Here is a 22,706-nt window from a genome sequence, read left to right on the forward strand (position 1 = left end):
TCACTGACCTTAGTCTTTGCCCAGGCAGTGGAGGGGCTGGAGGGGGAGCTTGTCTACACACACTACAATACATTATTGTGCTTATTTCAATATCATTCTGCTCCAGGGTGAACTATTTGGCTTTAAAATGTCACAGACTGGTATTGTAAGTGATGGAATCCTTAGAAAAATTTCAGCAAAACCTCAAATGATTTATAAAATCATTAAGCTCTCTTGGCAACCACTCTTTCATAATGTGAAATTGTACATTTTAAAGCACTCATAATAAACTGGATAAGCAAACCCTAAAATCAGGAAGACTCCTGAGCCTGAAATACAGGCAAAGTTCATTACCCAACTTCAAGTCTTCTGTTTCTAGCATAAATTTAGTATCTGCTTTACTGCTGCGTGCGAGGAATTTTGAGACGACAATGCCTATGTCTGTTTCTCTGCCTAGTATTTCTAATATTAAATATACTTGCCTTTTTCCTGCATTCTCAGACTCAAACTCAGACCAAATTGTCTTTTCATTCATTTTAAGCTCAGCCTCATCCCCAAAGCCTGCCCACACTAAAAACAAAGTCTACCTATTGTAACATAAGAATATAAATGTTAGATAAGGTGAAACAAAGATTAGGGTATTGGTATTTTTTCCTGAAGATGGTAATTATTTGTCTAAAAGACTGAGTCATGTAAAAAGGTTACTTTTTATTAGGATAAAAAAGTGGGTGGTTTTTATCATGTGTACACATATATACACGTATCTACCAGCAGGTGCATGCCTCTACCGTGCATTCCACCAAGCTGGTTTTAATGGGACTGAATTTTTTCCAAAATTTCTTTTCACTCAATGTCTCTCATCACTAGCTACAAACAAAAAAGAATGCAAAAAGATAGCACAACAGCCCTTGCAGGAATATTTTTGTGAAACAGTTCTCAAAAACTCAGTGTTATAAATCTACTAATTATCTGTAAAGTGCTTGATAAATTGTTCCACATATTTGTCCTTTTTCCATATATATTTCTGCAAAAGATGAAAACAGTGCTCCATTGCAAGACTCTGACATTAATAACTTAATTTTACACTAAAATGAGTTTCCTCTTTGTCTTAGGAAATTAAATGCAAACAAATACCAATCAATTTGCAATGAGATTTATGGAAGCTACTGAGCATCTCTCTATCCAACATGCTCCCTACAGGAAATCACTAACACTGTATTTCAAATTTTGAATTAGAAATCAACTAGAAAAAAAATTCCTATTCCAAAGCAAAATTTAAACAGAAGTTATTTAATACTGTCCCTATATCCCATAGTTCTTACTTCCCTTTGCTTTTTCTGTGCAGAGAATTGCCCAATACGGCCACCAAAGCTTCATACCAAGTCAGATAAAGAAAGAAGCAACCATCTTTTTTTCACAAAGTGAAGATTGCTTACCTTACATTCACAGGTGTGTGTGGATGCCAGTGTGGCTGAGCAGGATGAATATTAGGATGATACTGTGGCTGCAAATGAAAACATTGAACCTGGTTAAAGAAAACACATAAAAGCTCCCGATTAACTTTAACCTTTTATTTTCCTGGGGTCATGAGGAATATGTTCCCAGTGTACCCTAGAAATCCTACTGCTTCAGACCTTCTCCCATTTCATTGAGCACATACATGAAGCCTCTTGGTGATGAGCCTACTCATTAGGACACACTCAAGGGAAAAGGCAAAGAAAATTGCTCTCCTGTTTGACAGACAACCTGGCACATAAAAAAAAAGTCAACTTTGATCAAAGGTGGAGAGTAAGAAAGGTTACTGTTATAAAAGCAGGCTTCAGAAGGTCACCTCTCTTTGGTGACAGCACTTCCCTCTCATAGCCACAAGATCTTGAAGAGAAACAGTAAAACAAAACCACTAGTGAGAGTTTTAATAAAAAGTGCTAAGACTAAGTTCTCATGCACATACAGAGTTTGGAAGCTTGCTTTCTCAGTACCACTAACTGTCAGTAGCACAGATGAAAACCAGGTAATGTTTTCCCTGGAGTGCATAAAAAAAAAGCCCAACAAGCATTTGACCAGCAATGAACTCTGTAAGTGTTGTGATGAGGGAGATAATTGCAACTTTGAAATTGTCACGATCATCCAATGTGAGAGGCTGCTCTAGACAAAAGCTTGCTCATAGAGCAGTCTCCTGGGGCCCATCACATTCACAGTCCCAAAGGCTTTAACTTTCACAGAAAGGAAAGGGAAGGGAAAGAAGATGGCAAATAGAGTGAACTCAGCTTACAGAGCATCCAAGAACAGGGGGAAAAAAGAGAAAAGAGTCCCTCCACTTTCTCCTTAACCCCAATCTGGTGCTGTTTATTTCTGACACATCAGAAAATCTCACCCCAGAGTAAGGAAATGGGAGCAAAACAGCTGTACAAATTATAAAGAGCAAAAATATTTACCACTAAATACAAAAATGGCAACATTTTCCTCTGTAACTGTTATGCTCTTACCTGGTAGTTATGGACTTCAGGAGTATTTTTAGCACTAAGAGAGAAAAAAAAAATTGCTTTTATGTAATCAATACATCTATGTCACAGTATTTTTTAGTTCAGGGAAGTACAAGAGAGAAGTAAAATTCATATTCTTAAGGACGTCATTATTTTATTCAAGATATCCACCACAGCAGTTAACACATGAAAGAGGGGTGTAAAATTTTTTTCTTCACCTTACATTTAAAAAACAGGAACAAATTATGCTTGATAAGCTAGCATAATAGCAGCGAGCAAAAAGGAAGTATGTTTTACTTTAGTCTGATTTCAAATATAAAAAGAATAAAAACAAATAGATTAAACAATAGAAACAGGCATTCCCCAAGAAGAATCTGGTGATGCATAATGAGACATGCCAAAGCAATTCATCCCACACCAAAGAATCTGTTTTTACAAATCCTAATTCAGATTGTCTTCAGAATCCTTTTAGCCCAAGAACAGCAACTGAGAGGTAGAGAGAACTTGGGCAGTCACTTACCACAGTTGTGCTGCTTTCACAGGATTGTTTGCTTAAAAAGAAACAAACACAAAACCTTAAGACAAGTGAAATATCAGCCATTTTGCAGCTCTTGTTATTGGGGTGTTACACTATGGCTAAAGTGAATCCTCACACATTCACATTTGCACAAAAGTGTCTGAATTTCAAGTGCAGCCCAGTGCTTTCTAACAATCCTGTGCATGTCATAAAGTATGGGGCAGACACAAACCTCCCTCTGGTCCTGCAAGAGTTAAAGCCCTTCAGAGATGACAGCAGACAAGCATATTCTTCCCAAATGCCATGACTTTTGGCAGAGTATATTCTGCATAACTAGACCACTTTTTTTCTCACCTTACTGCAGTACAATGTCAGTACCATTGAGTCCCTTGGAAATCAGAAACTACACCTTGCAGAAATTTTCAATATCATACTGAAACCAGAGTATTCACAAAGCTGGTAATGGCCTGTGTCTTATTACAGGGAACAATGGTAGCCAAAGCAGCCGATTAGTTGGGAATCCTGGGAGGCACTGAGTAATCTTGAGCAACAAGGTCTTGGCCTGTGCTTTGGACAGGCTGGAAAGAATGGTGAAGAAGGCAGCTGAGTAACTGGGATGTATTGTCTCTTTTTTATGACAGTGTGTATTTCAAGAGCACTGAAAAGCTTCTCAGTGATACAGTGAAAATCCAAGTGCCTGCTGAATGCACAAAATTAATGAGACACTGCAAAAGTCTCAAAAGCAACTGAGCTAGGAGAGAATCCCACCCTTGTGGGCTGCATTTAGGTACAGGCCTTAATGGCCAAAAGATGCATGAAAGATAATAATCTACAGGGAGTTTTTGCATTAACTTAACAAACATGCTGTTGAGCTCTCTAGAGGGAGATCACCTGGGTATGAAAAGTTCTGACTGGCTGCAATGGACAGAGAACATAATTAAGCAGAAGCCACACTTTCTCTCATCTCCCTCTATCTCACAGACACAAGTACAGAAGCACTGAGACACAGGGCATGCCATGCATGTCTGTCAGATCCCATTATGGTAGGAATTAAATGTAAAGAATTCATTCTTTAATAATAATAATAAAATAACCCACACTATATAGTTGACTCTCATGTCTCACATAACAGCATCTCACAAATTTAATAGATTTGCATTTCAGTTAAACAGGCTCCATCCATGTACTAAGGAAGGAACCAGGGGAAAGAGTTACAGCCTCTAGAGAGCATGCATGCTTGTTACCCTTTCTGCCCCCACTGTAAATGAGAAATAAAAATGTCCCCATAATACCACAAGGAACTGTGTTCATGGAACTGTGGTTTATATTCTGGGAATGCAAACGAGTGCAAACACATTCTAAGGGAATGTCAGTTCACCCAGCTCCATATGGCAACTATACCTGCAGGCTCAAGCAATACAAAATTTGAAGGGGGGTGTCTTGCAGTGTTCCTTCCTAGGCTTTTCTACATGGAACAAAAATCTCAGCTCAAGTTTTTAAGGACAAATTACAAAACCACAAGGGAAATCAATTCCTTGTCATTCCATTTAAATTCAGTACATCTCAATTCCCAGGGCAAGTTAGTTAAGGTCAGAGTGTGGATAGGTGAATAACATGTCATTACAGTCAGGAAAGCAGCAACAACTGCATAATGAGACTGCTCAATAACCCTAAAATTGTCTGGCTAGATAAGCAAGTCAGTGAGGCTTTTGGACACTGCTCCACTCCACAGGACACTAGCAATTCTTCAAAAAAACATTACATGCTTCCCCTTATTGGGTTTTCTGCAACTTTTCCTTCCTCCTCAAGAGAGCAACAAAAGAAACCAAAGGTACCTCCTCCACAGATGGGGGTGGAAGACTTAATCGTAGATAAAAACAGAAGATGGGAACAACAAACTCTGGCAACGAAAAAACCATGCACACTCTGATTTTTTATTTGATCTGACATATTTTTCTTTTTATAATGTGGAACAGATGTCCTGATTATAATGTGACATTTATAGGAGTTAATGGGACACCTGCATGACAGATTCAGTGACCACATGTATGAAAACACTTACCCTTATAAGTGGAATGCCTTCGAGAAGGGTACCTCTTGCTGGGCCTTCTTTCAAATGTACTAGTTCTGCGTAATCTTGTCCCATGTGTTGCTTGATATTCTGTCCTCCCACTTAAAAATACAGAAATAAACAAAGTAAACTACTGCCTTCTGCTGGAAGCTGTACCTGCTCCTTTGTATAAAGATAAATACAGTGCTGTTACTTCACTAAATACCTGAATCTGAAGCGTGATCCCAGCCTTATGAAGTCGGATCTACTAGATTTACTATTTGCTGGGGCTCGCAATCTGAAGAAGGCATGGTGCTCCACTGCACACTTCCACAAGTGCTTGCACGTTTTGGCACTGTCTAACCGGAAAACAAATGTGTGCTCTTGCTCTCTGCCCTAAATGCAGAAACAAAAGCTTTGGAAGTTGGCATGCATGATATTAGTTATTGTCCTTGGTAGGAGAAACACAGCCTGGACCAACAGTGTGCTGAGCTTCCCTTGTGTTCTTACCAGCCTGAGCACACACCACACTTCGTTGGATCAGGCCCAAGTAAGGGAAAAAAGTTACCTGTTCATCATCTTCTACAACCACAAGCGTTAATTTGCTCTTTTTAAAGTCCATTTTTGTGATTTTAGGCCTAAACACAAGAAGCAAAAAGAACAAGGTTAACAGACTATTAAAAGAATTTTATTTCAACAACTATTTCATGTTTAAGAGTGGTACTTCTAACCAGGCCAATCTACCTTCAGATTTAACCTTCAGATTTTAAACTTTGTAGATTCAATTAAAAGTTACAAAATACAGCCAAGATCCCATTATGCAAACGAGAAAGATTTAAGCATTTTAACAAAAAGGAATATAACACAAAAGCAGATTACCAAAAGAATAAGCCTATTTTGTTGGCTCCTTCAAAGATCAATATGCCTGTTGGTGTCAGTCCAAGAGCATATTCACAACCATCTCTTCCCTGCAAACAAGTAGAGAATAAATAATCAATCTGCCATGAGCAGTGTAAATCTTACTACAGTAGCATTGCAAAATCCATAGGTCTTAAACTAAACAATAAGGCTGGCATATTTTTTTAATTTTACAGAGCAGAAGAATATGCATCTGTACTGGGTGCAAAGTGGCACATTTTGGCAACAGGAGGCTGCAGGGTGCCCTCTGTGGGAGGAGGCCATGGACTGCTCCAAGTGGCTCTGAGATCCATGGAGATGGACCCACACCAACACTGTACCCAGGGGAGCCCACACCTCAGCTCACCCGTGTTTAAGAGCAGGCAGCTCCTGCCAGGGGAAGGAGACACAACAGGAAGAAACTGAGGGACACAGGAAAAAGCATGTGGAAAGGGACACTGTGGGAGCATGGAGAAGCACCTTTGGAAGGAGTGCTACAAGTGGGAAGTATTTCTGAGGGACCATGGCCCACGGGGCAACCCACACCAAAACAAGGACACCCCTCAGGGACTGACCCACACCAGGGCAGGGATCTCACACTGATAAAATAAAAAATCACATGGATCTTACCTTAACTACATGCATATCTACACCATACATTTCAAGCCATTTAGCTTTGTTCAAGTAGCACAATTCAGCCTGCGCTGGGCTCTTTCCCCTATGAAATAAAATTCATACTTCATGGTAAAAGATTTTTGTCCACTTTAAATGCTTTCAAATTCCTTCCCCATACCTTTTCTTTGTGTCCTCAATCTTAATGACACTAAATGGTATTTCAAGCTTAGCTTATGCTTTTACTCTCTTCCCTCCAAATGAAAATAAATCAGAGGACTGAAAATGGAAAAAGGTCTGAAATTGCCAGTAAGGATGAAAGTTCAGGTAACACAGCATCACTGAAATGTACCACATTTATTAACAAATGACAGGAAATTAGTTTGCTACACAAAATTTTTGTTTGAATGAAAGAAGGAGAGAAAGAAAGAGATTTACTTCCAACATAAACAGTAAGAAGACCTGACTCCTTAAGTTATTAAAAATAATCTAAAGAAAACCAATAAAAAATTAAAACTCACCCCACCAACCTTCCCTAAATGACTGCTTGCTATTTCTAGAGAAGGAGAGGGCTCAAATCCTTTTTATAATACTTCTACACTGACAAACATAATCCCCACTTCATGCCTGTTGAAGGGATTTGACTTTGGAAGAGAAGCAAACCTGTTGCTAGAGACCCCACTCCCACACAGGTACTCTACCTGCAGTCTTTCCATTTCTGAAAAATGTCAAATTCCATTGCTTCGGTCTGGTTTGGTGCAAACCTGAATTCAGACACGAGCTCTGGTGTGTGCTCAGGGTGCTCACACTCTCCCAACTCAGCTGAAATCAATCAATTGAGAAGTTAAAAATATAAAGTTCTTGGGATGACCAGAAACATTTCATTCCATTACCCTTACATAGAAAAGGATAGTTTGCAAGTTTCTAAGCATGTTGCAGAATGCACTTGTGTCAATGCTTTAAGTTACCACCCCATCCTCCCACTCCTGGCCCCAGTAAATTCAAACCAGATTTTACAGCAGAAGTCAGATAAATGCATTTGCAGGAGCAGTGTAGGGTTGTGGTACAGAATTCTGACATTCAGGAATGTTATGACTGAACCAGCTTAACTAAAGCTGCTTCTCTGGATTTTAAAGCACATATAGGAAGTAAAGTTTCTACTAAAAAACAATCATCAATGCACCTTCTGTTTTAGAAGAGTTTACTTTGAAACTTCCTCTTATTGCATACTTTTCATTCCAAAACACTTCCCATTCTATTGCATGCTTTGTTATGTTTCTGTTCATGTCAAAACACGAAGGGAATACCTGGTTTCATCAAACTAGTGATAAAGCTGTGTGTGTTTTTTTTAAATCACAGTGGTAGTGTAATATTCAGATTAAGTAATTTTGAAGAAAAAAAACGCCGAAACATTAACATAATTAAGGTGTCACTTTCCACTTACACGTTCAGGCTCTGGTATTTTCTTTCCTAGGAGCAGAACACTTGCCAGCTCCACTGAGCTCAGCCGGAGATGCAAGTGCTGAGCATTTCAGCGACTGACGCCCTTAACAGCTTTGTGTCTGTGACAGCTCTGCTCCTGGAGCCTCTCAGCTGTACAGAGAGCCTGCAACGTCACTGCCTCGGGACTGTGTAGCAAACACCAGTGGTAAATACACTCTTCAGCAATACCATGTGTCACCTGACATATGATGTGATTCCCAATCAGGCCTTTGTCAGTCCACATTTCTTAACTGTTTACTACTGTTACTACTACCACCAAAATAAAAATAAAAATTGAAAAGCATAGAGGGAAACTAAATCCCTTGAAGAACACAGTTTTATGGCTTCAGGGCACTTTTACACTTAACAGCTGCAAAAAATTTTATTCACAGCCAGACTTCAAAAATACCTAGCAGGATCCATCAGTAGATAGGAAGTTACATTCAAAATCCAATCTGTTGGCTGATAACACCTACTAGGTGGTTTTGAGAACTTGAGCTTTGCTGAAACATTTAGTAATCCTGACGATATTAAACAGATTGAGTTCACTGGTCTTCATTTCTAATTACTGTCTCACACACATTTTTTTCTCTCAACAGTAATCTTCCATAGTGAGTTACAGTATTCTTATCTCTGTTAACGAAAAGGACATACAGATATCTCAGCTCTGTGGCTGTTTCATCGAAGCTGGAAAGCCTATTTAACAGAGATATTGTTAAGAATTACTGGCAGTCCAGTCTTCAGTATACAAGAGGGAGCCACAGCAAACACATTAGCAAGGAGGACTTCAAGCGGGGGGGGAAGAAGTAAGGATCTGAAGTTTGATGTGCTGCCAACCATCTAGGGAAAACATGGGAGATTTCTCTACTACTTAACTGAGAGAGGAGGTGGGGAACGAAGTCTGACTGTGCTGTAAAGAGGATGTGTAAGGATGAGAAGAATCATGAGCTTGTATGACAAAAGACACACAAGAAGCTAAGGCAGCAGTATTAGGCAGGAGAAAAATATCACCCTTGTTTCTCCATAGCTGAACTCACTGTTTATTCACTCTCAGGTGAACAAACTGTTATCTTTTTGGTCTCTAAGAAACAAGTCTTCAAGGTAAGAGTCAGTAAGAGACTTGCCAGCTCCCTGCACAGGGTTGGAGGGCAGTGGAAGAAGGAACTGTCACAGACTCTATGAGGACACCGTCACTGCTGGGGTGGAACTGTACTCCCTGAATGGCTCCAGAGCACTAATATTTTTCAATGCAAGGGCACAGCAGAGGACCCATCTCTTCATTTGTGGTTTTATGACATGCTTTGGCATGCCCCTTCTCTGCCCTTTATTGGGGGTGGGGCAGGTGTTACATAGCACATGTATATACATTATCTGTGCTCTTCAAAAAGTAACTGCATAACCTGGGGGACATTTTTAAAAGGATATTTCCTAGAAAGTTTTTGAAAACTCCAAAAATTATTTGTAAATGTATGGCTGATTTTTTTATACAGACAGGAAAAAAGTTTGCAGCATCCCATGAAGATGTCTTATGATTAGAACTGGAAATTGGAGCTCTGAGAAAATATTTTCCTTTTCAACCTAATTAACAGCTTCAAAAGTATATCTGGTTAAACACCAAGACCATACAACACTAACAAGGCAGTTAAAAACTTACTGTAACAGTGACAACTCAAGTTTGATGACAACTTTTCTGCAGATAATCCCTACGTGAAGCATAATATTATGTATCTGCTTCACAAGTTACCCCATACTACAAACCAATGTTATTTGCTACAGAATTTCCTTCACGGGACTGGCAACAAATCAACACTTCACATTTGAAAGATGATTCACACAAAACACCAACCTTGGAAACTGCTATTGGAAACCAAAAATTACTGTAACAAAAAACTTCCTTGATTAAAAAAAAACCCCAGAAGTATGAAATTTAAAGCTGATCTGTGAAGAGAAAAGACTTTTCTTTCAGCAGGCTCAGACTACTAATGCCTAAATAGCAATTTATAGCTTTTTCTTCACTCTTAGGAAAGGCACACTAAGGAGCAAGACTGGATTTTACAGAGTAAATGCAACCCACAGTGGAGGGAATAATGGCCATTTCTTTACACTTTTCTGCTTAATTACATTTCCAATGTCAATAAAATATGGCAAACGTTACACCAAAAATGCTTACTATTATGTATGTCAGCAAAGAGAATGAATTAGTTGCAGTAATGAAATAATTTTGGACAAGCTTATAGTAATGATGTCAAAATAGTGGAAAACTGAAACTGGGAAAAAAAAAAAAAGACAGCAAGAAAGTATAAAAGTTGTTCCCACCGACAGAATCAAAGAGCATTAGTTTTGGTAAATAGCTGGACACATCATAAACATTTTGTAGCATTTCTTGCAGCTACTGTATTGCATTTACACAGTAATCACAGGTGTCAGTTACTACCCAAAATGTTGAGGCATCAACCTATTATTCTTTGCTTGGTCCTCCTTGCTTGGACCAGCTGTGAGGTTACCGGAGTTTCTATCTGTGAAAACGTAAGCAACAAATCAAATCTGGGCTCTGTATTTCCTCCACTTCAGAAAGACAAACGGAGCCTGCCTGCAGCAGTTCTTGGCACACTGGACAATCATGGTTGTGCCAACTGGTGCAGCAAAACAACCCATTGCCTTAAGATTTACACCTGTTGCTGCTTGGAACTGAATTCCCAGTTTTTCCTGTCAAGTCCATCTAGAACCACTGAGGGACTTCCAGTGCTATATTAAACTAAGAGACTCTGCCTAAGCCCTCCATGTGCCATAGCCAACCACCAGGAAAACAGGAAGAGAATTTTTCAATTAATTTTGCTGCTGATATGCTTAGAATGGTCCACCTCACTGCATGTTCTTTTAGAAAAAAATGAACTTGATTTGAGCCTCATCACAAAAATTTCCTCCCCATCTGCAAAACAAACTGCCCGAGATGGAACAAATATTTGTATTAACATGATTGCAGCAAAAAAAACCCCTCTATATCATCCTACAATGACCTAATGAGAAACCCAGTGTACTGGAATTGCTTTTACATATTGAAATCCTTGTTCCTGCCACAGCAGTGATCTTAGATCTTACCTTCCCATATAATTCTCTCCTCTCCAGTGCCTGCCACTCCCTCCCTCCTGCCCTGTACCCATCTCCTGAGTCACACACTGTGGAGGCTTCCTCTCCCAGGCACTGTTGAGGCAGCAGGAAGCCCATATTCACAGGCACCCACCTCCCACAAACTGTGTGAAGGGCCAGCTGGCTCCTCAGGCTGAAGTGGTAACACTTGTGCATGCACCACAGCTTCTCCCTCAGTGGGGAGCTATTTTGGGTCCTTCTTGCCCAAGCAGGCCTGGCTTTCCAAGAAACTTTTGTCTAGCCATGCTTTAGAGTCTCCTTCCCTGTATCAAGTGTGCTGACATTGGCTAACGTAGTTCAGAAGTTATGAATGGAGGTAAGTCAAGAAAATGATCTCCCTAAAACTCTTCTCCTTGGGTAAAAGAATGGCATTTATACATGATCAGTGAGAACACATTACTAACAAAGGAAAAGAAACCAGTAGGTGAGCAGTTTAATAAATTAAGACAAACCACTTTCAAAAGATTGCATACCTTGGAGACACAGAGCTGCTAGTTCAACAGCAGTTTCATATGGGCATTTCAGTCTTAAAAACAAAACAAAAAACCAAGCTATAAAAATCATGTCTCTTGTCAGTGAATTCCTCTTGCAATAAAGCTAAAAAGCAGCCTGATACAAAACCCAGAAACATTAACTTCCACAAATTACTAATGCTATGAAACATCTACAATTAACTTCCACTTGTATATTATTATTTCGTAAGTTGGTACATTCTGATTAGCATTAAACATGATACACTTCACCATAAAACAAGTTTGAACTAACAGAGAAAACACTAAATCAACTAAGGAACCATTTTTACTTTAACACGGCATTTTAGAATATATGGGTTTGAGATTTTTTGTTTCTGTAATTAAAAAAAATTAGAGCAGGTGTGAATATGGGTCAGGGTAAGACTGTAAACACACAAAATATTTTTGCAGAGTTGACCTGAACGAAAAGTGTTGCACTTCAAATTTCTCATCCTCTATTTCACCTACCATACTGAAAAAATGTGGTGAGCCCATGTTAACATTTTCCAGTCATAAAACCCAGGACAGTTTTTGCTCTCTTTAAACATTTCCATCACCTGGTCAATCCTTCAAAATCTTTCCCCATTCTATTTGTAAGTAATACAGCCACAATACAAACAAAGTCCTATATGTCTGTATTCTAAAGAAAAACAAAATGCACATGGGACTGTAAATCATGCTTATAGTCTGTGCATGAACAGCATAAAGAATTAAAAAGATCACCCAGTTACAATTTTAAATCACTGGAAGATTAACTATTATAAATTCTTTAAATTACAGCTGCAAGTGTGAAAAGGTACTTACTTCCCTGAAAGAATGTCTTGTCGGAGCTGTAATACAAACAGGTACCTGACAAATAAAAATTCAGAAAGTCAGAAGTAATTACAGTGGCATCCTTCTAGCTCCACTGGCTGGAAGACTACCCCAATTCATTGAGTAGTAACAGCAATTTGAATAACTTGCTCTTGACAAAAAAATGGGCTTTGGGATCACACAGATACACCCTGCAAGCTTCAAAGCTCCCACAGCTTTCACTAAAATCAAAGAGAAGAATGCTTTTTGTCCACTGGTTGTGTTCAGGACATTGTCCAAAGCTTTACTGTTTAGGATGTGCTCTACCTGAGCATACACCTAAATGTTACTGACACTCCAACGTTCTCCTAAACTTGGGTCTTACCTAATTCAGGCAGGAATGGAACTACAGTATCTAGAAACAAAACACAGATAAAGGCATATAGGCTTCAGAGCTGCCTCCTCAAACACAAATACAGAACATGGAAAAAGTCCAAATTGGGCAAAAGGAAAGGTTCACACCAAAATGTCACTTAAAAATAGCAGGAAAGTTCTGAATAAAAGAAACCCAAATTCCATAGAGCTCACACATTTATTTAATAAGCCAAGTAGGAATTTACAGCCTTCAAACTGCTGTAGTATTTTAAGCTGTTGCTTTGCTAATCTTCAATTCTAGGCATGCTTCACTGACACCACTCAGAGGTGGGCTCTGAGGCATGCACAGGTGCCACAAGTCATGCAGGAACTTGTGAAGTCACAAGGACAGGAAGGCACAGGCCGACTCTGCACTGCTCTGGACACTGTGGGGTGAGGCTTGCAAAGATGAGTGACTCAAGAGAAGAAAGCATGCAGCACTCCTGAGAGCCCAGTAAATGCAAACATAAGCCTCTGCTATCTTTACAAAGGATGCTAGAAAGACTAAGTCTTTTTCATCACAGAAGATATGCAGTGAACGTGGAAAAGGACGAATAGTTGGAATCAGAAAGTGAAAGAAATGAAAAGGAAGATTAAGATTTCTCATGATAGCACTAGAGCAGAATCAGATTTATCCATGTTAGCTCTCTGTCACATCTCTGATTCACATACTTGGCTAATAGCTGACTTGCTAATCGAAGCTGGGTATTTGCATGCGTAGACTAAGGGTTGACAAGTATACTTCCTGTTCTTATTGACAGCCCAGATGATTCACAATCCCATGAACTCTTCTAAATTTGCAAGAAAACTCTGGGCAGTGCTCCTATCAGTGTCAGGTGGCTCTGGTGGGTATGGCTTACTCTTGTTCCTTTTCTGTGTGCAGGCTGACAAACACTGGCACCTCGATTGTTGCTACTCCAAATCAGCGAAATACCTTAGAAAATTCTCCACAACACACAAGTATAGACATGTTCCTCTGTCATTTTTATAACTAAGCTAACTAATCAGGTCACATACAAGTGACAGAAGATATCTTCCAAAATGCCCTGGGTTTCAACTGTGGGTTTTAAACTGAAAAAAACCAGAGTGGGTGAAGGGTTTTGATGCTTCCCAATACTGTGTTAATTATGAGAAAGTGATGTTTGTAGCTTCACTAGAAACTGAAGTTTTCTAGAAAGCAGATCCAGAAGGAGTTTTGAACACCCCCTACCTGGAAAGTTCAAAGTTACTGTTAATGATGATTTTTCTTCCACTTGGAATGATTTTGAGTATATAGCTATTAATCTTCACTTTGTATTCAACACACTACATGGAAAATATGATCCAACTAGCATAAAGATTCTTTAAAAATCCCCATAAATTATAAGAATTAAAAATTTAAGAATTATAAAATTCTTAAATTTAAAATTACTTTCCCCCCCCAAAAAATGCCCCTATTTTTCTTACACAGTTTCACAGTGGTCATCTGTCAAGCTTATAGTCGAAAGAAGTTGTTCACAACACTGAGTATTTAGCTGACTAAAGTGTTTCTCTAATTAAAATAGTCTTCTGAAATGTCACCATTCAGCAACAATTAGATCACAAGGCATCAGAGGTTAATACTTTCAGACAAAATGTCTTACTTGATCACAGCAATGATCACATAGCTCAGAAACAACCTCACTGTGACTGGGATCATATGCTTCAGAGGATTAAGCAAGAAATCTTGTGGTAGACAGTAATGCAATAATTTGACCACAGGGGAAATGTAATACTTGTCAGACACGCACCCTGATGTATGAAGACTTACAGTAATTTCCAGAAAACACATATTATTCCTACTAATATAACTGTATTTTCTCATTAGAGATGTCCATAAATCATCCAGATTTTTGGATTCTCTTAAGATCTTATACTCAGCTACATAAGTGGCAGGGATTTCTCCAAGTTAATTATACATTGTATAGGAATATGCCCTTTTATTGAATTATCACTGCTGGACTAAATCGATAACGGATATTAAAGACCCTATGTCTACATCATAAGGTGGTGACAACTAGCTCTTTAATCTTGTCTCAGGCAGTGAGAAAAATCCATGGCTGGCACAGCAGACAGCAAATCATTTGCCTGCAGCCATAATGTAAACATCACATGCATATGAACTACAACAATCAACCATCTCTAAACACCTTAGGCTGATTAGGAGTACACTGATTATTGCCAAGCAAATTAGAAGACACAGAAAGTGCCCTACGGTGTGAGACAGAACAAAAGAAAACATAAAATAACATTAAGATAGATGACTACTATACAAAGAAGACACAAAGTAAGCAGATACAAAAGATAAGTAAGCCCTTTCCCACAGCTGCTCCTTTCCCAGTTTGCAGAACATGCTCTGAATCACACCAAGGTGCTACGGACCCAGCAAGGTACAGGCCCACAGAAAACAGCCCAGCAGATGGAAACAAAAGACGTCCAGATATTTGCAGAGTGACTTTATACAATGCAGGCTTTTGCTTCACAGAGAACCACAGGGAAGCAGAAGCAATTCAATCAGCTGTTAACCAAGAACTCAGGCTGGCTACTCCCACAGTTCTGTGGCCTTGGTACCATTATTAAATCACCCCCAAGTCTCAGGGCAGGAGGAACAAAGCAGGGCACTGGCATTTTAGCAGGACATAATGGAAAACACTCTGAGAGGATGGGAAGTATCAAGAGCAGGTGTCTCCCAGCTGCAGCTCTCCCCACCCAACGCTGCCATTCTTTGCCAACTTCAAAGCACCAAAACTCAGCATCTCCTACACGCTAACACGCTTGGAGAGGTCTCTGAATGATTTCTTGCAGCAAATAAAAAAGATGTCATTTCTCTGACAGTAGGAAAACACCAAAGAAGGCAGACAAAATGACCACTCATAATAAGAAAGCTCAAATCACCTGTTTACAGTATCTCCACGAGCCTCAGATGTCTTAACTACCCCATGAGGCATGCACAGTTCCTACCTGGTGAACTCTTCGTGAAGGTTGTTGGGTTCTGACGAGTAGTACTTAATTCGAAAATGCAACGTGTACGGAGGTCCAACTGCACAGGCACAGATTTTAAATGGGGAAAAAAGGTTTATACTCGTTGCAGTCCTGCTAAGGCAGAACAGTCTCCACACCTCCCCACAACCCAAGAAACCCAAAATTGATTACATTTTACAAATTCCTCAGAGAAAACATTTAATGTTTTTTAAATTCAAAAATGCATGCAATAAACCAAAAAACAGATGATTACCATACTTTATGACACTCATTAATTCAAATTTACCAAGGCAATAGTCCATTTGGCAAACACATTTTTGTCCAAAGAGGTGTGCCCCACAGCATGCTGTGAATGACAGTAAATTCCAGGTACACTGCCTGTTGCTGGGCCCAGGGGGAGATGGAAGGAAGAGGGAAGGAGAGGGTGATCCTCCTTACCAGGCACAAACACTGCTCCAAACAAAAACACCTACCACCCAACAGATCAGCTTTCGATTCAAACACATGAATGAGAAAAGGTAAGATAAATAGGGTGAAAAGTGCTAGAGAAGACTCTGGAAGACACCCATGAAAACAGAAAGCTAACAAATTCCGTGGAGTTGCAACAATTGTGTTTCCTAATGTCAGAAGGTGAATGCTAAATCTGACTTTCCATGTAACACAGCTAATAAGAAGTTATCTAGCTACCATGAGACTGTGGCCAATGCATCCTTATCTGCCTAACCCTCATCTTCTGACCAACTGCCTCCAGATGTATTAATTGATGGAAAAATTACTTTTCCCACACTTTTCTAAGGTCTTCTGTAACACCATATCAACATAGTGAACACATGCCTATTAATGATCCTTCTACTAAATGACATGCAGCTAAAATTCAATAATTAGAGCTTTAATTCTGTCTCCATGTACAGCTCCTGTAAGTCAGGCTATAGCACCCTGGGCTCACAGTTAGACACCACTGGTGAGGTCTGCATAGGCAAGATAATGATTTGGAGAAAAGAGCAGTGAGCAACATCCATCATGAAAGAGGAACTCTTCACAAAGCATCTGCTGAATGCAAGGTGAAGGAAAGTATCCTGTTGTGAGACAGATCTTTACAACACCCAACAAATTGCTTCCCTCTTCGTCATCCCTCAGAGCCAGGATTGGCCAAATTCTTTTCAAAACAGGCCCTTCACAGATTAAAAACAAACAAAAGCATGCAACTAAACTGGCTGAAGGTATTACAGAATCACTGATTTTCCAGAAGAAAAGGACAAATCTATTTCAGAAAGTGCAGCTGCAGATCAGTTAGTCACTAAGGTAAAGCAGTCTGTGATGTGATGAAAAGGGGAGAGAAAACCAAACAGCAAAAACCTTACCCCCAGCAGCTATCTTCACCATGGGTTCTAGCAGGCTGACACCCACACACCACGGGGTGACACCAAACTATCCTAAAGGCCTTTGAAGAACTCCACCATTTACAAAAATCAACTAGATATTTGGGTACTTATGGAAAAAAAAAGGCAAAGCACCACTGAAACAACCAGGACCCATCTCTGTGAGCTCCTGCAAGGGGGTCAACGATTTCCTTGAGAAACACTACATTTTAATCTCACAGAAGCCATGTCTTCAGTGGCCCGTGACTGTTGCCAACTGCAGTACTGTAACAAAACACATTAATGCCAATGCTCTACTCTACCCAAGCCTGCAACCAGATTATCAAAAATCCAGGAGCTACTTCCCTGCCTTAGACAATTTTCACAGAAGACTCAGTGGCCCAATCCAACCCAACCCCTCCATCCAAAACTACCTTTGATGAAACAGCAGCTATTTCAAAACTACATTTGACAAAACAGCAGGTATTTCTGCTGGTTTTACTTCTAAAATAGTAATTAAAAAAAAAAAAAAATTAATCATTACACAATGAAGTATTTTCCATTCACTCTCTGAAAAAAATTGCAGGATATCTGTTCTGGATCAGAAGCAGTAAGAGGAAACGTGATCTGTGTCCAGGCAACCTAATTTCACAGATCAGACTGAAATTACCTGGCAACCTACTCTGCCTCAGACAAACAGCACGTGTTCAACAAGGGCTTCTGAAGGCTGGGCTACTGCTTAATAACTGCTCTTGCATTTAGACATAATACAGTCAGACGATTGCCCATTAAATAAAAACTATTTCCTAAGACATATTTATTCCATTAATGGCTATATTTAAACATTCTCTATCATGTTCTAATACACGAAGTTCAAACTCTTTAGGAAGTAACAAAATAAACAGGCAGAGACATAGTACTTACTTTTTATTTGCTTCTTAATGAATTTTGAATGGTCCAACCAGTGCTAAAAAAAGAAAATCCACACTTAAAAGCAGTTCCATTTCAAGATTTTGTTGACTCCATAAACTGATTACAATAAAATTTAACAGATAAAAATATCTTATAAGGAAATATTGTCATATTTATTTTCTAAACTTCTGCGCATTGGCACATTAAACAACTTCCCTTCTTCCACATGGGAAAGCCTGATTTATAGATTCATCAGTACTGCCAGGGAAGTCACTTTTCCAGAGAAGAAACCTCAAACTCCAAGGCCTCAAAGCAGTGGTGTGTAAGGAAAGCACCATTTTGTCCCAAACCCCTGAGTTTCAGCCTCCTTTTAACTCCTGTTTGATGGAGACTCTCCAGATCCTGTACCATCCTGCCTTCCACTGCTCCATAGCCAAGTTTTTTTCAAGGTAAGGATAGAGACTTAACCCCACTAAAAGCATTTAGGAAACACTGATATATGCCCCAACTCCTCCTCATTAAACTAAGGCAAAAGATCTGGAATAGATGCAACAATGATGACAAAAACATATGATTCCCAGCAAAGTTTATGCACTCTCTTGTCAATATAAGTTGCATCTACAGAAAGGCAGCAATAAACACAATCTGGTATAAATTTAGCTTAAATCTTTCACAGTCTCTGCTCAATGTCCTACAGAAGGCTGCAATCTGATTTGAAGCAACTCCATGTAAATGCTTCTGTCATGAAACGTGATAAAAGTGTTTTGGATTTCCTTGAAATAAATGTTTTCCTATATTTTTATATATATATATATCTATTAAAATTATGAACTAGGTACTATGAAACAAAATCTTAGGGAAAAAAAACCTCTTCCTTCTTTCCTATTAAAGCATGAATGTTTTCAGTAAAAGGATAATCTCTCAATAACTACTTATCATTACACCAACACCATGCTACTATGGCTAAATAAATGTGCAAAATTATTTGTTAGCTAGTAATACTGGCATTTATTTATTAAGTCTGTTCTAAACCAAGGCAAAAATTTATCACAGGTATAGATGAGTACAGATCAAAAGTCTGACAACTTAAAACCCTTAAGGTAAATAAATCTCACAAGAAGTAGAAAGAGAAATGGAACAATGATTCTGAAGGTGATTTTATTTGCAGGAGACTTGCAAGACTCCCTTAGGTGAGGCTGCCAAGAAATCCATTCTTATAATCTGAGAAATCTCTACCAGAATGAAAATAAAACATTACAGCAGCTCATTTAAATACATTCCTTAGAGTTGCAAGTAATTTACTTTGTCTCTACTTTGCTCTCCTATGAAAAATTACATCTTTGTGAAATCATATCTTTGTGAAATCTCAAATCTTTCATAAGGAAAAAAATAACATTGAAACTTTGCCTTTTTTTTAACTTGAAATTATACAAGTTTGTTACTTTCACAGCTCCAGGGCAGATGATTTTTTTATTCTTCAAATACCTAGCTACGAAAATGTCTTTCTGTTCAGTATTTATTTTGGATAAAGAAAAACCACTCAAAGACAAATATAATGAATCCATTAAAAGAAAAGTTTATCCTCATGTAAAAAACATCTATAATACATGACCGAAACTCCTGTTAATACCATGCTCTGGAACAAGCACTGCACAACATGAACTATAATAATTCCCAATGAAAAAGCAGCTGATAGTCCCTTTCTTGGCATGTGGTCTTTAAGATACATTAAAGCTCAAATAAGCACAAGTTTCAAACTAATTATTTGCAAGTGCAAATACTTCAAATAATGGTTAAAAAAATACCTAACAAGACAAGGAACTATTTGTGCAGACCATTAAATGACACTACAGCTTAGACAGGAAACTATCATCACTCTCTGTCCCTATGCAGCGAGGGGCAGACTGCTCCAGGAGATAAAGCACAGCAAGCATTAAAGTCACCCCCTCTCAGAAGCAACAGTGAGCTGCTGTTTTACCCCCACCCCATACTGCACATCATGTGTGTGATGTGCCACCACACGGATCATAAACACAAATACAAAGGTAGGGCATGGACTGACAGTATTATTGGCCCAGAGCTCCCAGGGCTGGAAGTTTTCATGCAGATTTATGAACCAACACCAATTTAAAAGTCAGATATTTTGTGCAATTTCTGTGAAAATCAGGCTGAATTTTAACACTTCTTTGCCTCAGATAATGTCAGAGGGCTTCTTCACACTGTGTACCACACCAGCTTTCCAAATGTCCCTCTGAGCTGAAAAAAACCATAGCATTCTAGCTAAAGCCCAAAATAGGTTTAGGCTTGGCTACATACTGCTTGCTGACTCAATTAGAGGGAAGTGAAAGCAATGAATTCTGAAGTCTCACTAGGAAGCTGAATAAAACCAGAGGAGCCTTGCTCTCTCAGCACCTAAGACTGTAGCTCTGCCTATCTTGTGCTCCAGCTAAACAACCATACATAATTTCAGGATCTGGACTCACCAGAGAAACTTAGCTACGGATCTCACAGTGTAGGACCAAGACTGACCAAACTCATTTCAACCACATACCACCATAATCCCTGTCTCCTGTTTGGACTCGGAAGTATCAGTGCAGAAAAAGGAAGAGGAAAGGGATTAATTGCTTTAGGACAGTTATGATAGGAAGACAGTGACTAAGCTACTTTACCCATAGTAAGGGAAGAAAAACCTGATCAAACTGCAGGTAACGAGGATTCTATGATTATGCTAGAACAGAACGAGTAGTTCAGTTGGAAGGGATCTACAGTGACCATCTAATCCCACTGTCTGACCATTTCGTGTTATTAAAGGCACTGCACAAACATCTCTTAAACACTGACAGGCTTGGGACATCAATCACCTTTCTAGGAAGTCTGTTCCAGTGTTTGACAACCCTCTTGGTAAAGAAATGCTTCCTGATGTCCAGTCTGAACCTCCCCTGATGCAGCTTTGAACCATTCCCATGCATCCTTTCACTGGGTACCATGGAGAAAAGCTCAGCACCTCCCTCTCCACTTCCCACCATCAGCTGTAGAGACCACTGTGGTTCCTCCTTTAATTCTGTCAGGTAAACTGGAAGGTCAAATGCTGGATTAGCTTCCATTTATTCCTCTTTTATCTCAGTAAAATTTCTTTGCTCTACCAAATTAATAATGGTCCCTATGGTATTAACCGACATAACACACTAGTCATTGACTGGGATTCATGTGTTAAAAACACATAGCAGTCAATTCCACATGAAAGAAACAGCATTAAAAAAAAAATTCTTAAAATACTGGAAGCATGTATTTATCTCAGCATGCTCTCCTGCTGATCACTCACTTTATTGACCTGAAGAGGTAAAAATAAGTACCTCAACATTTCCTAATGGTAGCAGCCAATATTTTCTCAAAATGGATATACAGCATAGGAAAGATAGATATTTGTGTTGAGATACAGCAGATAAACTACAGCTGCTAAGGCAGTCAACTTATAAGGACCACATGACTACCAAATGAAGACTGAAAGGAGGATTACCACAGACTGGCACAATCACATCACACACCTGAGCTTTGCAAATTCCACTGCCTCTCTACTTGCTTCCTAAAAGAAAGAAAATTCCTTGTCTTGATTTATACAGCCCTCAAAGGTGACCTGAAAAGGAAAAAAATTGCATTGGACCCTCTTTGGTTTGCTTTCTTTGCTAGTTTAAAATGCATGGAGAACATCTTGAATAGACTGTTCTCCCTTATGCTTATTTACATATTTAGCTATCAGTAAGAGGAAGCCCATTTTTACTGGAAGTTTTATTTGCTCTCTGAAAAATATTGGTTTAATGCTTTCTCAAGCTGTACCTGAAGGTACAAGAGGGAGACTCATGCTCAACGATCAAGTTCAGAAAAGAAGGTGTGCTAGACAAAAGCTGGCACCTTTAAAACCAAAAGTCAATTATCCCTTCAACTGTGTTCTTGCTTTCTGGTTTCCTAGGCAGCTGAATCCTACCAAGCTGCCTGCCATTACTCACACGACCTTCTAAAGCAGACAGGTTAAAAATGTATGTATGTATGTATCACATGGAGGAAGGAATCACCAAAAAACCAAGCCAATAAAAACTCTATCCACCAAACCACAGTTTGGGGACTTCTTTACATTTACAGATTTAAAAGGGAGCAAAGGAGCAAAAGCCCTCTTTTCTTTTGCAGGTCATCTTTCAACATTATGATGTTAGTAACAGAAAACCAAATGAGAACCAGGGTCACGTAGAAACTTGGGGAGTACACAAACATATACTTAGAAACAGAATGGTCTCCCAAGAGTTCACAACTTAAAGCAAGGAGCTATTTGTTTCTCATGTTTCTCTGATCCCTCCCAGGAAGTTCTGCTCCTCTTGAAAATGAAGGCTCACCTGACTGGTGACTTCAGCTCCCCACTGAAAGGCTGTAGAGAAGAGACCACACTTCCCAGAGGTATTACACAGCAGAAGGATGAGTGGCACCAGACTTGGGAGAAATCCCAGCCAGACAAAAAAGACTGTCACCCTGAGGCTGTTCAGACAAAGCAGAGGTGCCCAA

The 22,706-nt window shown here is 39.2% G+C and overlaps 1 protein-coding gene across 2 annotated transcripts in view; it reads right to left on the bottom strand.

The window, feature by feature from the left end:
- EPB41L4B (erythrocyte membrane protein band 4.1 like 4B) overlaps window positions 1-22,706 on the bottom strand; it is a 166,238-nt gene that overhangs the window by 85,994 nt on the left and 57,538 nt on the right. For both annotated transcript variants that reach the window (XM_069004155.1, XM_069004154.1), the window contains exons 3-15: window positions 18,168-18,210; window positions 15,865-15,943; window positions 12,484-12,528; window positions 11,641-11,693; window positions 7,240-7,360; window positions 6,557-6,644; window positions 5,909-5,997; window positions 5,598-5,667; window positions 5,256-5,425; window positions 5,042-5,151; window positions 2,983-3,013; window positions 2,466-2,499; window positions 1,416-1,483 (exon numbers count right to left, since the gene is read on the bottom strand). In XM_069004155.1, the coding sequence (XP_068860256.1) occupies window positions 1,416-1,483; window positions 2,466-2,499; window positions 2,983-3,013; window positions 5,042-5,151; window positions 5,256-5,425; window positions 5,598-5,667; window positions 5,909-5,997; window positions 6,557-6,644; window positions 7,240-7,360; window positions 11,641-11,693; window positions 12,484-12,528; window positions 15,865-15,943; window positions 18,168-18,210 (1,001 nt within the window). The remainder of the gene's footprint in view (window positions 1-1,415; window positions 1,484-2,465; window positions 2,500-2,982; window positions 3,014-5,041; window positions 5,152-5,255; window positions 5,426-5,597; window positions 5,668-5,908; window positions 5,998-6,556; window positions 6,645-7,239; window positions 7,361-11,640; window positions 11,694-12,483; window positions 12,529-15,864; window positions 15,944-18,167; window positions 18,211-22,706) is intronic.

Source organism: Aphelocoma coerulescens, chromosome 2, assembly GCF_041296385.1.
Source record: "Aphelocoma coerulescens isolate FSJ_1873_10779 chromosome 2, UR_Acoe_1.0, whole genome shotgun sequence".
Taxonomy (NCBI): Eukaryota; Metazoa; Chordata; class Aves; order Passeriformes; family Corvidae; genus Aphelocoma; species Aphelocoma coerulescens.